The 18,028-nt window shown below is 40.4% G+C and overlaps 1 protein-coding gene across 3 annotated transcripts in view; it reads left to right on the top strand.

Moving 5' to 3' along the window:
- Positions 1–14,937, top strand: part of tbc1d22a (TBC1 domain family, member 22a) — a 250,173-nt gene extending 235,236 nt beyond the window's left edge. For 2 of the 3 annotated variants that reach the window (XM_057855710.1, XM_057855709.1), the window contains exon 14: positions 11,187–14,937. In XM_057855710.1, the coding sequence (XP_057711693.1) occupies positions 11,187–11,315 (129 nt within the window). In that variant the 3' untranslated portion in view covers positions 11,316–14,937. The remainder of the gene's footprint in view (positions 1–11,186) is intronic. The other variant, XR_009066751.1, reaches the window with a different exon arrangement.
- The last annotated feature ends 3,091 nt before the right edge of the window (positions 14,938–18,028 follow it).

The raw sequence follows: 18,028 nt of genomic DNA, 5'->3' as shown, positions 1-18,028 counted from the left end.
TGACGACAGATTAGTAATTGCTACCTATAGTATAGTAATGTATCTGTAGAGTTGACTAATCTGTACCCACAGTTTAATAATCTGTGGGTACAATTTAGTAATCTGTGGGTACAATTTATTATTCTATACCTACGGTTTAGTAATTGGTGTGTACAGGTTAGTATTCTGTACCCACAGTTATGTATTTTGTGGGTGCAGTTTAGTAATTTGTGGGTGCAGTTTAGCAAAGCCATTTACTTACAGTTTAATATTTTGTACCCACAATTTAGTCATCTGTACCCATGGTACAGTTTAGCAATGTGTTGGTACAATTTATTATTCTCAAACTACAGTTACGTAATCTGTACCCACTCTTTAGGACAGCGGTCTCAAACCGACTCCACAAAGGGCCGCAGTGGGTCCTGGTTTTTGTTCCAACAGATCCAGCACAAACAGTTCAACCAATGAGGTTTCTACTAACATAAGCAGCACCTGATTGCAATCAACTGATTACACTTGTAAGAAACCAGATTGGTGAAAAGGTATTTGTCTCGTTTGGTTGGAATGAAATCCAGTACCCCCTGCGGCCCTTTGAGGACCGGTTTGAGACCACTGCTTTAGGAATATGTACCCATAGATTACTATACTGTATCCACAGTTTAGCAATCTGTACCCACAGTTTAGTGATCTGTGCATACGGTTTAGTATTCTGTACCCATAGTTGACTAAACTGTACCCACAGTTTAGTAATCTGTGGGTACAGTTTAGTCATGTGTAGGTACGATTTTGTATTCTGTACCTACAGTTTAGTAATCTGTGATTACAGTTTGGTATTTTGTACCCACAGTTTAGCAATCTGTGGGTACAGTTTAGTAATGTGTGGATACAATTTAGTATTCTGTACCTACAGTTTAGTAATCTGTGGGTACAGTTTAGTCATGTGTGGGAATGATTTTATATTCTGTACCTACAGTTTAGTAATCTGTGGGTACAGTTTAGTATTTTGAACCAAAAGTTTAGTAATCTATGCCCACAGTTTAGTATCCTGTGACGACAGATTAGTAATTGCTACCTATAGTATAGTAATGTATCTGTAGAGTTGACTAATCTGTACCCACAGTTTAGTAATCTGTGGGTACAATTTAGTAATCTGTGGGTACAATTTATTATTCTATACCTACGGTTTAGTAATGTGTGTGTACAGGTTAGTATTCTGTACCCACAGTTATGTATTTTGTGGGTGCAGTTTAGTAATGGGTGGGTACAGTTTAGCAAAGTGCAGTTGTAGTTTATTATTCTGTACCTACAGATTAGTATTTTGTACCCACAATTTAGTCATCTGTACCTACTGTACAGTTTAGCAATGTGTTGGTACAATTTATCATTCTCTAACTACAGTTTAGTAATCTGTACTAATTACTATACCTACGGTTTAGTAATGTGTGGGTACAGGTTAGTATTCTGTACTCACAGTTTAGTATTTTGTGGGTGCAGTTTAGTAATGAGTGGGTACAGTTTAGCAAAGTGCGGTTGCAGTTTATTATTCTGTATCTACAGATTAGTATTTTGTACCCACAATTTAGTCATCTGTATCTACTGTACAGTTTAGCAATGTGTTGGTACAATTTATCATTCTCTAACTACAGTTTAGTAATCTGTACCCACTCTTTAGTAATATGTACCCACAGATCACTATACTGTATCCACAGTTTAGCAATCTGTACCCACAGTTTTGGTGATCTATGCATACGGTTTAGTATTCTGGACCCATAGTTCAGTATTCTGTACCCACTCCTTAGTATTTTGTACACACAGTTTAAAATTGTTCCCACAGTTTAGCAATCTTTACCCACAGTTCAGTGATCTGTGTGAACTGTTTTGTATGCTTTACCCACAGTTTAGTAATCTGTCGGTATAGTTACTTATTTTGTACCCACTCTTTAGTAATTTGTACTCAGTTTACATGACTAAACTGTACCGACACTTTATTTTTCTATTTATTATTTTTTCACATAACATAAATGAGGTTTGTGTGTGATTTTTGTTGAATAAATAAAATAACTTTGAAATGAAATTTTGAAAACATTTTATTACTTTACTATAACTGTTTTGTCAACTAAATACATGAAAAAATTAAGTATTTATTCATACTGATTCCTCCCCGTTAAATTGGTTTTTCACTTATCTGGCTCATCAGTTGGCTAGTCACGAATTGGTTTGTTAGCTCTCTCGCTAACTAGTGAGTTAATTGCTAACGTGTTAGCTTAAGTTTGTTTTAATGTAAAATAGAATCGCGCGAACATTTCAGTGCGTCATTTGACACATGAATCTACTTACCAATGTTGCTCTACGTTCAACATCCGGACATCATAGTCACAAGCGACGCAACCAGGCGTCAACTGTTTGTGTTTAATGAGCTTGTCATTGCTTTTGTCTTTTCACTAATACTGACAGTTTCGTTCATGTCGGTGATCCGCCGTTGATATTTACTTAATTATCTCCCGCAGCATTTGTCCTCGGTGTAAACTTTTTCCCTGAATCTCGCTCACCTTTTTAAAGTTATTCAAGATGTTAGAGGTGATGGGAAAACAAACTGCCTGATGGGTAAAAAGAAAGAAAAATGAATGGCAACTTAATTAGTGGGAGAAATGTTGGCGTTTTTTTTTTTTTTAAACAGCGTCAATCAGAATATAAATGCTTTTAGTTGCGAAGTCATTAGGGTTGTCTCAGCCGCTCATTAAAAACACAAGCAAGGGAAAAAAAATCATGGAACACCTTCATATTAATATAGAGGACACCGAGATAATCCAAAGTGCTGGTTGTTGTAAACACGCACACGGACAAGAAATGAGGAGTGAAATAGGAAAATAATTACATTTCTCATTTGGGTTGTATAGTGGGATCCTTTCATGGAGCGGCAGGGAGTCAAGTAAAGTGATTTGTCCTCTGATGTGATTATTAGCGCCGCCATTGGTGACGGACCCGGGTTGTCATGGCGATGATTTGGAGGCTCGATAATGAAAACTCTCCAGGCACTGATACATAGACAGCGCACGCCAACTAGTCTCATTCGCCTTTGAGAAGTAGGCATTATTCTTTTAGTAATATATCCAGAATCCACTCGGCTTTAGGGGTGTGATAATATATCGAAATGGTAATGTATGGCGATACTTCACAGCCTTGAAGGTTATCGATATATCGTTTTAAGATCGTGTCAATGATTAAGAGAAATATCTTCCATTAGAATAGTGGCTACGTTAGCTTGCTGGCTGCCATTTATGGCGCTAGACATCCAATTCCTTTTGAGCCAGTCATTTGTGGGTATTTACAGGTCGCTTCCGGTTCATTTTAGGGCATTCACAGATTTCTTCCGGTTGATTATTGAGTAACTTCTTATTCATTTGGGGACATTCTTGAGTCACGTCCTTTTTCTCTAACCCCAAATCAACCTGTAAATGCCCCGAAATCAACAGTAAGTGACCAGAAAACAATAGGAAGTTAGCCGGAAATGGCCCTAAGTCAATAGGAAGTGATCAAAAAGCAACAGAAAATAACGTGAAATGCCCCAAAATGGTTGCCACTGACTGCCATAGACTTGCAAATCAACAGGAAGTGACCGATCAAAAGGAAGTGACCTGCAAATTGCCCCAAAAATCAACAGAAAGTGACTGGTAAATACCCCGAAATCAACAGGAAGTGACAGATGAACAAGAAGTTACCTGAAAATGCCCCAAAGTCAATAGAAATGACCAAAAAACAACAGAAAATGACATGAAATGCCCCAAAATTGTTGCCACTGACTGCCATAGACTTGCAAATCAACAGGAAGTGACCGATCAAAAGGAAGTGACCTGCAAATTGCCCCAAAAATCAACAGAAAGTGACTGGTAAATACCCCGAAATCAACAGGAAATGACAGATGAACAGGAAGTTACCTGAAAATGCCCCAAAGTCAATAGAAATGACCAAAAAACAACAGAAAATGACGTGAAATGCCCCAAAATTGTTGCCACTGACTGCCATAGATGTGCAAATCAACAGGAAGTGACCGATCAACAGGACGTCGTATCAGGTCACTTCCTGTTGATTTGCACATCTATGGCGGTCAACAACAGGAAGTGACCGATCAACAGGAAGTCATTTCAGGTCACTTCCTGTTGATTTGGGGACATGTCGTGATCATGTCAGGTCACTTCCTGTTGATTTGGGGACATTTTGGGGACATGTTCTGGTCATGTCAGGTCACTTCCTGTTGATTTGGGGACATGTCCTGGTCATATCAGGTAATTTCCTGTTGATATGGGGACATTTTGGGGACATTTCCTGGTCATATCAGGTCACTTCCTGTTGATTTGGGGACATTTCAGGGACATGTCGTGGTCATATCAGGTCACATCCTGTTGATTTGGGGACATTTCAGGGACATGTCCTGGTCATATCAGGTCATTTCCTGTTGATTTGGGGGAATTTGAGGGACATCACATCCTGTTGATTTGGGGACATATCGAGGGCATGTCGTGGTCATATCAGGTCACATCCTGTTGATTTGCGGACATTTCAGGGACATGTCCTGGTCGTATCAGGTCATTTCCTGTTGATGTGGGGACATTTCCTAGTCGTATCAGGTCACTTCCTGTTGATATGGGGACATTTGGGGTACATTTCCTGGTCAAATCAGGTCACCTGCTGTTGATTTGGGCACATATCGAGGGCATGCCGTGGTCATATCAGGTCGCATCCTGTTGATTTGGGGACATTTCAGGGACATGTCCTGGTCATATCAGGTCATTTCCTGTTGATATGGGGACATTTTGGGGACATTTCCTGGTCATATCATGTCACTTTCTGTTGATTTAAAGACATTTTGGGGACATTTCCTAGTCATATCAGGTCACTTCCAGTTGATTTGGGGACATTTCGGGGACATGTCGTGGTAATATCAGGTCATATCCTGTTGATCTGGGGACATATCGGGGACAGGTCGTGGTCATATCAGGTCACATCCTGTTGATTTGGGGACATTTCAGGGACATGTCCTGGTCATATCAGGTCATTTCCTGTTGATTTGGGGGAATTTGAGGGACATCACATCCTGTTGATTTGGGGACATATCGAGGGCATGTCGTGGTCATATCAGGTCACATCCTGTTGATTTGCGGACATTTCAGGGACATGTCCTGGTCGTATCAGGTCATTTCCTGTTGATGTGGGGACATTTCCTGGTCATATCAGGTCATTTCCTGTTGATTTGGGGACCTTTCTGGGACGTGTCCTGGTCGTATCAGTTCACTTTCTGTTGATTTACAGACATTTTGGGGACATGTCCTAGTCGTATCAGGTCACTTCCTGTTGATATGGGGACATTTGGGGTACATTTCCTGGTCAAATCAGGTCACCTGCTGTTGATTTGGGCACATATCGAGGGCATGCCGTGGTCATATCAGGTCACATCCTGTTGATTTGGGGACATTTCAGGGACATGTCCTGGTCATATCAGGTCATTTCCTGTTGATATGGGGACATTTTGGGGACATTTCCTGGTCATATCATGTCACTTTCTGTTGATTTAAAGACATTTTGGGGACATTTCCTAGTCATATCAGGTCACTTCCAGTTGATTTGGGGACATTTCGGGGACATGTCGTGGTCATATCAGGTCATATCCTGTTGATCTGGGGACATATCGGGGACAGGTCGTGGTCATATCAGGTCACATCCTGTTGATTTGGGGACATTTCAGGGACATGTCCTGGTCATATCAGGTCATTTCCTGTTGATTTGGGGGAATTTGAGGGACATCACATCCTGTTGATTTGGGGACATATCGAGGGCATGTCGTGGTCATATCAGGTCACATCCTGTTGATTTGCGGACATTTCAGGGACATGTCCTGGTCGTATCAGGTCATTTCCTGTTGATGTGGGGACATTTCCTAGTCATCTCAGGTCATTTCCTGTTGATTTGGGGACCTTTCTGGGACGTGTCCTGGTCGTATCAGTTCACTTTCTGTTGATTTAAAGACATTTTGGGGACATGTCCTAGTCGTATCAGGTCACTTCCTGTTGATATGGGGACATTTGGGGTACATTTCCTGGTCAAATCAGGTCACCTGCTGTTGATTTGGGCACATATCGAGGGCATGCCGTGGTCATATCAGGTCACATCCTGTTGATTTGGGGACATTTCAGGGACATGTCCTGGTCATATCAGGTCATTTCCTGTTGATATGGGGACATTTTGGGGACATTTCCTGGTCATATCATGTCACTTTCTGTTGATTTAAAGACATTTTGGGGACATTTCCTAGTCATATCAGGTCACTTCCAGTTGATTTGGGGACATTTCGGGGACAGGTCGTGGTCATATCAGGTCACATCCTGTTGATTTGGGGACATTTCTGGGACATGTCCTGGTCATATCAGGTCACATCCTTTTGATTTGGGGACATGTCAGGGTCATATCAGGTCACATCCTGTTGATTTGGGGACATTTGGGGGACATTTCCTGGTCATATCAGGTCACTTCCGGTTGATTTGGGGACATTTCGGGGACATGTCGTGGTCATATCAGATAATTTCCTGTTGATATGGGTACATTTCCTGGTCATATCAGGTCACTTCCTGTTGATATCAGGTCACTTCCTGATTATTTGGGGATATTAGGGGGACACGTCCTGTTGATGTTGAGTCACTATTGTTTTGGGGACACGTCGTGTTGATATCACATCATTTCCTGTTTATTTTGGGGCATACATGGGTGTCAGTTGAATGTTAATGGGCTGTAATAGTAAGTTGTTGGTAAAAAATAACAACCACACAGGTTTTTCTGCCATTGAAAATGAACGGGAAATTTGGACGTACATGGCCATCAATGGAATGGACGTGAGTGGCCGTCAATGGCATCGGCTTACTTGGGCGACAGTTGAATGTCAATGGGCTGCCATGGTAAATGGTCAAAAATCACCTGTTTTTTCCTTCCATTTAAAATGAATGGGAAATTTCGACATACATGGCTGTCAATGACATCCCTATTGTAATGAATGGGACAGTTTTGGGAAAATTTTGTATCCTACTTTTATGCGCTTTACGGTCCTGGAATCCAAAAGTGGAATTAGTGGCTCCATTTGCAAAAGGAGAAACGTAAACAGCAAATAACAGGTCATATTTGGTGAGTGTTTTTTTTTTTGTGTGTGTCTGCGTGAAAAATGACTTAATTAACGCCTCTGGGGAGATAATGTTTCTACCGTAGTGTGTGTGTGTGTTTGCAGAGGATTAAACAGGAAGGTTTTTAGTTTGGGATAAAAAGCCTATTAAAAGTTATTGCAAAATAATGAGTATTTTCTTTTTATTATATGTATGCATTCAATCTGTTTTTACAAACAATATTCATTTAAAAATCTGTTTTAGCAGCAATAATGTCCTCCTTAGGGCTTTTATTGCTGATTGCATTACATTTTTAGCATTATAATGATGAAACATTTCGAGGCACAATTAGTATTTGTACTTGGCTTTAGCGTTTGAGTAAATACCCTTAATTAGGGGAGAATATCATTGAATGTCATTGAAAAGAATTTGTTCTGAATTTGATTTATTATGATCACATTTTCATCATTTTCAATGCCAACGTGTCACGCTTATCCTCCAAGAGAAAAAAATCAAAAAGGCCTCTCCTATTAGGTTTATTTTAACGTAGAGCGATAAAATTTGGGGGGTCGATACCTTGTGCAGAACTGCTCCAAAAAGTCTCTTGGACCAATAATCCAGACCCAACAGGAAATCGGGTATTTTGGATTGAATGTGAAATTTAGATTGGATTACAGGGTGCGTATCTGAGACATTGGCACCTAGAGTGCTAGTTGTATCTGCCTAAAATTGGTAAGAATGTTCATGGGACGTATGAGATCTTAAGTTATGAAAATGTGCCAAATTCGGTAAATGACAAATAACTCCTTGATTCAAGGTTCAGTCTTTTTCATATCTGGCATGCATGAGAGGTATCCTAGCCTGAACACGATTGCATTGAAATATTACCCATTAGGCTTGGCGCCCCCTGCTGGGACAGGAAACACCCTTTTTTACTAGACAGGCTCCTCCTCCAATAGGAAAAAAAAAACAATCAATTGACCTCACACCTGCATCAGGGAAGCCTTGAGACATGTCCTCATTTATTTTATTATTTTTTTTAATATTGTCTGAGGCTAAGCTCAGGAAAGCATCGGACACCAGCAGTTAAGGCGTGCAAAAAATGATAATACAGGATTTAGTTGAGCTTTACTTCAATCTTGGACTCAACTAGCGCCTGAGCTTAGCTTCAAACGATATGAAAAATATAAATGAACTAGAAACTGCAATTTCTGGAGAAATTACTATGGGACTTTGCTGTGGGGAGATACAGGTCTTAGCCCCGCCCAGGTTGATTTGGGGACATTTGGGGGACATGTCCTGGTCATATTAGGTCATTTGGGGACATTTGGGGGACGTGTCCAGGTCATATCAGGTCATTTGGGGACATTTGAGGGACGTGTCCTGGTCCTGTCAGGTCATTTAGGGACATTTGGGAGACACATCCTATTGATATCTGGTCATTTCCTGTTGATTTGGGGACATTTGTTTTTTTTTGCCATTGAAAATTAATGGGAAATTTGGACGTCTATGGCAATCAATGGCATCGACTTACATAGGCGTCAATGGAATCCAATTACATTGTCATCAATAGAATGGACAAACATGCCCGTCAATGGCATTAAAGTAAATGCCATTGGAAATGAATGGGTAAAAATTTGGACGTCCATGGCCATCAATAGCATCGTGACTTACATAGGCGTCAATGGAATCTTAGTACATCGGCATCAATATAATCAGAATACATTGGCATCAATAGAAACGGCATATATTGCCGTCAATGGCATTATCCATAGTAAATGCCTTCGGAAATGAATGGGAATTTTGGACGTCCATGGCCGTCAATGGCATCACCCTCCATATGCGTCAATGGATTCGGGGACATTTAGGGATACGTCCTATTGATAGTTGGTCATTTCATTTTGATTTGGGGACATTGGCATTTGTAATTTACTGGGCTTCATAAGTATTTGTACCCCTGAGAAAATCAGTGCTAATAGTTAGTTAGTTGCAGAAGCTTTTTGCAATTACCGAGGTCAGACACTTTCTGTAGTTCTTCACCAGGCTTTCTCGTATGGACACTGGGATTTTGGCCAATTCCTCCACACAAATCTTCTCTAGATATGTCAGGTTTCAGGGCTGTCGTCGAGAAACACAAAGTTTCAACTCCACCCAAAGATTTTCTATCGGACTAAGGTCTGGAGACTGGCTAGGTCACTCCAGAACCTTGATATGCTTTTTATGAACCCAAGCCTTGGTTATTCTGGCTGTCTGTTTCCGGCCATTGTCATCTTGGAAGACCTCGTCATGACCCATTTTCAATGCTCTAACTGAGGAAATGGGGTTATTCAACAAAGGAACTATTAACGAACTTGCATAGCAAAAGTCCGCTTAAATATATAGCTTAAATGCTATATAATTATGATGTTAACCGCATACTATCTAGTGCGCACATTATGGTTTAAATTTATTTAATTTCTATCGATGTTCTTTTAGGGGCTCCTGAGAAGTTTGAAAAAACACTCAGGTATTTTGTATTCACATTTAATGTTCGTTAGAAAGTGCAATCTTAGCAAGCCAAAAAATAAATGCTATTGCTAGCATGAACACTCGTCTTTTTGTTGTACATCTCCTTAAATTTGTTCCGCAACTCATTAAATGTTTTGAATCCGATGACTCGATTATTTAAACTAACTAATCTACAGGTTAATCGTAATTTTCGGACTATAAAGTGCACCTGACTATAAGCCCCAACCCTCCAAATTTGACACGAAAACGGCATTTGTTCATAGATAAGCTGAGATAAGTTCACTGTATTATGGGAGATTTACATCAAAAGATATCGAACGGTAACACTATATTTGACAGCTGCATCAGAAGATCAAATGAACCACCACGAAGCTTTGAACTGAAGGCAATAGTATCTTTTCTCGTATTTACCGATCGACTAACCCAATATAAAATGAATAGCACTTATACCATAGTCTAAGGAAAACAAGCAGAATATATCTGCCATAGGGCATAAGAGAGACATGACGCCTTCTTGTCACGGAAGCCCAACGTGTGCGTCATGGACCTGACTGAGCAAGATTGACACTGACAAGCCCACGTCTGCACCACCAACTCCCGCAATCAGTTCTCCCGTGCAGTCCAGAACAAATGGCGGGGCGTCCTGTCCCCACACAAGGAACACCAGCAAACACCCGATATCCAACTGATAACACGACTGATAAGACTTCAGAGCCCCTTTGACGCCAAGGTGGCAAAATCCACAACCCTCGTTGCCCTGACAACAGCCCCGAATCCTCCTGTCCAATCCATAAACAGACAATAATTCTAAATAACGGCCAAGCACACCGTTCTTCTGTCCACAGCCCGCCCTGCGAGAGCCTTCAAAAAGATTGAATGTTTAACTATTGCCATTTTTCTCGGGGACATTTTTATGACTTTTGATATGGTGACCTTGGAACGATTCTGCCTCCTCGCCTGAGTCTTTTTCTGTTTCGCCTTGCCGTTTGATCGCTGTCGACCTGAATAAATTGTCAGATTGTGTTTCGAAGCCTTTTTCCAACTTTCAAAATGGAGCCAGTACAAGGGGTTAAGACTAAGGTGAACGCGCGGAGTTTGGCTTTTTGGCCGGGTTGTCGGGTCTTGCCGGCCCAGGTCGTCCGGCGGTTCGGCTGGCGTGATTCCTGCAATCTGGCTAAAACACTTAGATTCCTTCTGAACCAATTGGCTGCAAAGCTTCATTGCTTCATGAAGCTTCCTGTGGCCATCACTGCTCCCTTAGGGGAGACAGTCAACCTCTACTGCCACCTGCTGTCAACACTGTTGTTGTTCAACATGCCTACAAACATGCACTGCAGCACTACATATGTAAATAACAATCAAACTCATGTTCATCTGTTTTAATTTTTTCTTCAGTTACTGTACCAGTTGTTTCATTGATTGCTAGTTATGGTATTTGATAACACTTTATTTGACAGTGGCACCATAAGATGGTATGCCACCTTGGAACTCATTTAATAGATTATAAAAATGTCTTTTTGCCTCATTTAAATAACATGTACTTCTTTCCTTCCAAAGGGCCTGATGATCCTCCTGCAAAACCTTCCCACCATGCACTGGGGCAACGAGGAAGTCAGCGTACTTCTGGCCGAAGCCTACCGGTTAAAGTTTGCATTCGCCGACGCCCCCAACCACTACAAAAGATGATAATCCCGCCGCCATCTTCATCTCCGCACCTGACGAATCTGTAAAATGACTTGATTTTTGCCCGAAAGGAGATTAAACAAACTTTATGAACAGTTCACTGAACATTTGGACATGAATTTTTTTTTTTTTTAATGACTATTCGTGGCGTTGAAATTTGCATTCCACACATGGGAGATAACCTTGGGAGAGCTTTTTTTTTTTTTTTTTATACCCGTAGAGCAAAAATCTGACCTTTTTGTCCGTTGTGTCAAGTCAACGGAAGACGGCGAAAAGGGCAAAGTGCTCCTTGGCCTTCTCTCCCGCTCGTGGAACATGACCTCCCCTATTCCACCCCTGGAGGGACGAGGAAGAACACTACAGCAGAGGATTCCTCTTCCCCAACATGCAAATAAATCAACTTCATGGGAGTATAAACAGTTGTTTTTCCTCTTCACTTCGCACGCGTGATCTTTTGAAGTCTCGCGCACCTCCACATTTAAAGCAAAGTGAACCTGAAGCAATTATCAGCTGTTTGTTTCCTTATCACTTCACAAGAAGCTCAAGCGTTTGTCAAAAATTGACTTTGAGATTATTTTTATTGCCGTTTTCATTCTTTCGCTTGATGATAAGGGCAAGCAATTGAATGATTTTGTTTTCCATTGGATTTTTGCCATGTACTGCCTCTTTAAATCAGCCTTTTTATTTTCGTTATTTGTTTACAGCAGGGGTGTCAAACGTGCGGCCTGCTCACACACTAGACAGGTTTGTTCGTTGCAGCTCATTAATCCAGTGACAAGGAAGTGACCTGTGAATCAACAGGAAGTGATCAATGAACAGAAAGTTGCCCGAAAATGTCTTAAAAATCAAGATGAAATTATCCAAAATGCACAGGAAGCGACACAGAGATACCCTTCAATGTACGCAAAGTGACCCGAAGTGCCCTAACATGACAAGGAAGTGACCCAAAATGGCTTCCACTGACAACAATGGACATCAAAAAGGCCCGGAAACCAACCGGAACTGATCCAATATTAGTCGAAGAGACTTGGAAATGCCCCAAAATCAACAGGAAGTGACCCTAAGTACCCTAACGTTACAAAATAAGTGACCCAAAAATGCCTCAAACCAACAGAAATTGACCTGGAAATGTCCCAAAAGATACAAAGATACCCTAAAATGTACACGAACTGACCCTAAGTACCCTTGCATGGCAATGAAGTGACCCAAAATGCCCCAAAACCAACAGGAAGTGACCTGAAAATGCCCCAAAATTGACAGGAAGGAACCCATTAACAGGAAATTGTTGAAATGTGGTGAAATAACAGTAAATGATAAAAAGTACCCTAACAATACAAAAAAGTGACCCAAAATGCCCCAAACCAGCAGGACATGACCTTGAAATGCCCCAAATTCAACAGGAAATGCTCAATGAACCGGAATTTGCCTGGAAAAGCCCTAAAATCAATATAAAATGAGGTGACCTTAAGTACCCTAACATTGCAAAAAAGTGACCCCAAAATGCCCCAAACCAGCAGGACGTGACCTTTAAATGCCCGAAAATCAGGTAGACAGGAAGAGACACTGAGGATACCCTTAAATGTACAAGAAGTGATCCAAAAATGCCCTGAAACTAACAGGCAGTGATCCTTGAACAGGAAGTTGCCTGAGAATGCTCTAAAACCAACAAGAAATTGTCCAAAATGTACAGGAAGTGACCCTAAATACCCTAACATTTCAAGGAAGTGACCCAAAAATGCCTCCCACCAACATAAGTGACCCAAAATGAATAGGAAGTGGCCTGTAAATGACCTAAAATCAACAAGAGGTTATTGATGAACAGGAAGCGACACTGAGATACCCTGATATGTACACAAGGTGACCCTAAGTACCCTAACATTCCGAGAAAGTGACCCAAAAATTCCCTGAAACTAACAGGAAGTGACCTTAAAATGCCCCAAAATCAAGCACTAAATGATCTTTGAACAGGAAGTGGCCCAGAAATACCCTATATCAACAGGAAATGCTCAAAAATGTACAGGAAGCGAGATTTAGGATACCCTAAAATGAACACAAAGTCCCCACAACTACCCTAACATGACAAGGAAGTGACCCAAAAATGCCCTGAAACTAACACGAAGTGACCTGAAACTATCAGGAAGTGACCCAAGTTGAATAGGAAGTGGCCCGTAAATGCCCTTAAATCAACAGGAGGTTATCAATGAACAGGAAGTGACACTGAGATACCCTGAAATGTACAAAACGTGACCCTAAGTACCCTAACATTACAAGGAAGTGACCCAAAAATACCCTGAAACTAACAGGAAGTGATCTGGAAATGCCCCAAAATCAACAGGAAGTGATCAATGCACAGGAAGTGGCCCGAAAATGCCCTTAAACCAACAGGAAAGGATAAAAATGTATACAAAGTGACCGAAAGTACCTTAACATTACAAGAAAGTAACCCCAAAATGCCCTGTAACTAACAAGAAGTGACCTGGAAATGCTCCCAATTCAACAGGAAGTACTCAATGAACAGGAAGTGACCCGAAAATGCATAAAATCAACAGGAAATGCTAAAAAATGTACAGGAAGCGAGATTAAGGGTACCCTAAAATGAACACAAAGTCCCCACAACTACCCTAACATGACAACGATGTGACCAAAAAAATGCCCTGAAACTAACAGGGAGTGACTCAAAATTGATAGGAAGTGGTCCGTAAATGCCCTAAAATCAACAGGTGGTTATTGATGAACAAGAAGTGACACTGAGATACCCTGAAATGTACAAAAAGTGACCCTATGTACCCTAACATTACAAGGAAGTGACCCAAAAATACCCTGAAACTAACAGGAAGTGACCTGGAAATGCTCCAAAATCAACAGGAAGTGATCCTTGAACATGAAGTGACCAGAAAATGCCCTAAAATCAACAGGAAGTGCTCAAAAATATACAGGAAGCGACATTGAGGATACCCTAAAATGAACACGAAGTCCCCACAAATACTCTAACATGACAAGGAAGTGAGTTAAATAAGCTCTTTGGCTTTCATTGACAACGACAGACTTCAATGGCAGCCGGTGAGTTAACTCATTTGCCGAAAAATAAACTGGAAATGAGTCTGACACCCCGGGTATACAGAGCTAGCCTATAAAATTGTGCCTGAAAAACTTTATTTTTAATGTTTTATATGACACACACACATTTATATATATGTTTAATATTGAAACTCACCATTATTTTCTTATTATACAGTAAACACAAAAATCCATAGCCAGATAAACTCATGGTCTGCCATTTACAGACATCCATCTCCGTCAATGGCAGCCAACGGGTTTCAAATCAACAATTCCTGCGCACACAAGCATCCCTGCAGTGATGAAAGCGCAAATCCTATTTGACCGCACCCACAACACTGAACTTCAAACTATCTTTGAAGAATCTTCTGCAAGGTACCCCAGAGTACTATTTCCCCTTTGTAGTTTTTGGGCTACCTTTGTCTCCTTACATGAAAATTATGTTCAAAATGAAGAAAAAAAAAAAGTCCTTTGTCATAAACGGCCATAAAAGTGAAGTAATGGCATGTCATGTACTGGTTCTGGGGGGGAAAAATCATGTACAGTAATGAAGTGTAAATAGAAAGTGTAAATAAATCTCTCTATATGACAAAATATGAAAAGTGTTTTGTTCTGTAAAATTGGCCTCCCATCAGAGGCACATGTACATTTATAACACACTCAAGTAGTGGAACTATTAGTGCCAGGATTGTTGATCAGGCAGCATAGAATAGGATGTTGAGATATTTACAATTCTTTTATAGCTCAATCTGAGATGAACCAGTTTTCATCTAAACCAGCTAAAAACATACATGGAAACTGAGGCAAAGCAAGCAGGGCAGTGCCCCCACCCCCCAGTGGCCAAAAAATGTAATTGCAGGTAACTAGTGCTGCAACAATTAATCGATTAACTCGAATATTCGATTAGAAAAAAATATTCGAATTAAATTTTACTGCTTTGAGTATTCGTTTAATTAAAGTGATGTTGTAATGGTTATTTTGAAAGTGTTTGGATTTAGTTTTATTAATTAGGGTGGATATACTGCCCTCTGGTCTGCCTCATTTCACATGGCTGAATCCAACTGCTCCCTTTTAAGACCAACGTAAGCTAAGTTTTGGTTTGAGATAATGTTTTTAGGTGTATTTAGCCGTTTTTTGTGGGAATATTTGTGTGAACCATTTGTTAAGAGCATTGTAAAAAAAAAAAAAAAAAACATTAGCATTTTATAGCATTTAAGCTAACGGAATTTTGCTATGTGTGTTAGCCAACTGTTCTTTTGTTGTACATAGATCCTTTTTTTTAATTTTTTTTTTTTTTTTTTTTTATACCACTTGTGGCTCAGCTCAGGTATTTTAATTTTTCATGTTCCTTATCCGATTACTCAATTATTCGAACTAACTAGTTCATCGATTAATCGACTACTAAAATAATCGATAGCTGCAGCCCTACACGTAACTGACTTTCCTCTTGCCTAATCCGAGTAGAGATTTGTGTACGTCGCTTTCTATAGCAGCTCAGCGTCAGCCAATGTAAACAGTAATGTGAACTGCTATTGGCAGCACACCTCAGCAATGGCGGACAGGGATATTCCGGTCGTTTTGCTCGGATTAGCATACCAACCTATAGGCAACCTTATTTCAAAGGTGGGTAGGATAGCCAAAGATTTTACTCAAGAGTAACGTTACTTCAAAATTGACTTACTCAAGTAAGAGTAAAAATAGTCATCCAAAAAATGTACTCAAGTAGAAGTAAAAAAGTATCCAGTGAAAAGAATACTCAAGTATTGAGTAATATTTTGAGTCACCGCTTAGTTTTGTTGATTTTTTTTTTTTTTTTAAACAATGGTATTTTTCTTTTTCAGCACAAACTTATCTATATGAACAGTTGTTTTAATGATACTGTACAATAACCCATTACATAACCACATTAAGCCAATAAAATAAAAAACTGTAATGAAGCATTATTCGTCCAAAGAGCATGAGTGCCCTGCCCTCTAGTGGAGAAAACACTTCTTAGCACTAGAACAACCAAGGGTGGATCAGTTGATACAAATCACTTTTGTAACCATAGAAGGGTCATCTGACTCTACTCAGCATATCTTTTGTGAGCACCGAGGTCCTCATTAGTCATTCCCACTCACACTTGCAAAACCACAGGGTTGGATTGCTCCAAATAGCATCTTGAGTGTTTGCAGGGCAGGGCTGCCTTGGCTTTGTTGAACACTGGACCGCTAAGGCAGGTAATCAGGCGGACAACCTTTTTACTGTATGTACTGTATACTGAAGCTTGTCCTTGCTGTGACAAAACAGCTGTTTGAGCTGCTGTGGAAAGTTCTTTGGTCATTGTGTGCTTCAGCATAATAAACTGACAATTTATTTACATATTCCAAAAGCTGCAGTTTGCCTACACTGCTGGCCAAAATTATTGGCACCCCTGGAATCTGTCAGATAATGCTTAATTTCTCCCAGAAAATGATTGCAATTACAAATGCTTTGGTAGCATCTTCATTTATTTTGCTTGTAATGAAAAAAAAAAACACAAAAGAGAATGAAAAAAAAAAAAAAAAAATTAGATCATGATCATTTTACACAAACTCCATAAATGGGCCAGACAAAAGTATTGGCACCCTCAGCCTAATACTTGGTAGCACAACCTTGAGACAAAATAACTTCAAACGACCGCTTCGGGCATCTATAAATCCACCTCTGAAGGAGACCCAGCTTTCTCACACTGAGCCCTACTTATGCTGGAAAATTTGTTGGTAGTCTTCAGACTTCATAATGCCATGCACACAGTCAAGCAGTCCAGTGCCCGAGGCAGCAAAGCAACCCCAAAACATCAGGGAACCTCCACCATGTTTGACTGTGGGAACCATGGTCTTTTCTTTGAAGGCCTCTAGGTTTTTTTCCTGCAAACTCTATGTTGATGCCTTTTCCCTTAAAGCTCGACTTACAGTGCCTTGCAAAAGTATTCGGCCCCCTTGAACCTTGCAACTTTTCGCCACATTTCAGGCTTCAAACATAAAGATATAAAATTTTAATTTTTTGTCAAGAATCAACAACAAGTGGGACACAATCGTGAAGTGGAACAAAATTTATTGGATAATTTAAACTTTTTTAACAAATAAAAAACTGAAAAGTGGGGCGTGCAATATTATTCGGCCCCCTTGCGTTAATACTTTGTAGCGCCACCTTTTGCTCCAATTACAGCTACAAGTCACTTGGGGTATGTTTCTATCAGTTTTGCACATCGAGAGACTGACATTCTTGCCCATTCTTCCTTGCAAAACAGCTCGAGCTCAGTGAGGTTGGATGGAGAGTGTTTGTGAACAGCAGTCTTCAGCTCTTTCCACAGATTCTCGATTGGATTCAGGTCTGGACTTTGACTTGGCCATTCTAACACCTGGATACGTTTATATTTTAACCATTCCATTGTAGATTTGGCTTTATGTTTTGGATCATTGTCCTGTTGGAAGATAAATCTCCGTCCCAGTCTCAGGTCTTGTGCAGATACCAACAGGTTTTCATCCAGAATGTTCCTGTATTTGGCTGCATCCATCTTCCCGTCAATTTTAACCATCTTCCCTGTCCCTGCTGAAGAAAAGCAGGCCCAAACCATGATGCTGCCACCACCATGTTTGACAGTGGGGATGGTGTGTTCAGGGTGATGAGCTGTGTTG

Source organism: Corythoichthys intestinalis, chromosome 13, assembly GCF_030265065.1.
Source record: "Corythoichthys intestinalis isolate RoL2023-P3 chromosome 13, ASM3026506v1, whole genome shotgun sequence".
Lineage (NCBI taxonomy): Eukaryota > Metazoa > Chordata > Actinopteri > Syngnathiformes > Syngnathidae > Corythoichthys > Corythoichthys intestinalis.
The sequence above is the reverse complement of the archived record's forward strand: the minus strand, read 5'-3'. Positions and strand labels throughout refer to the sequence as shown.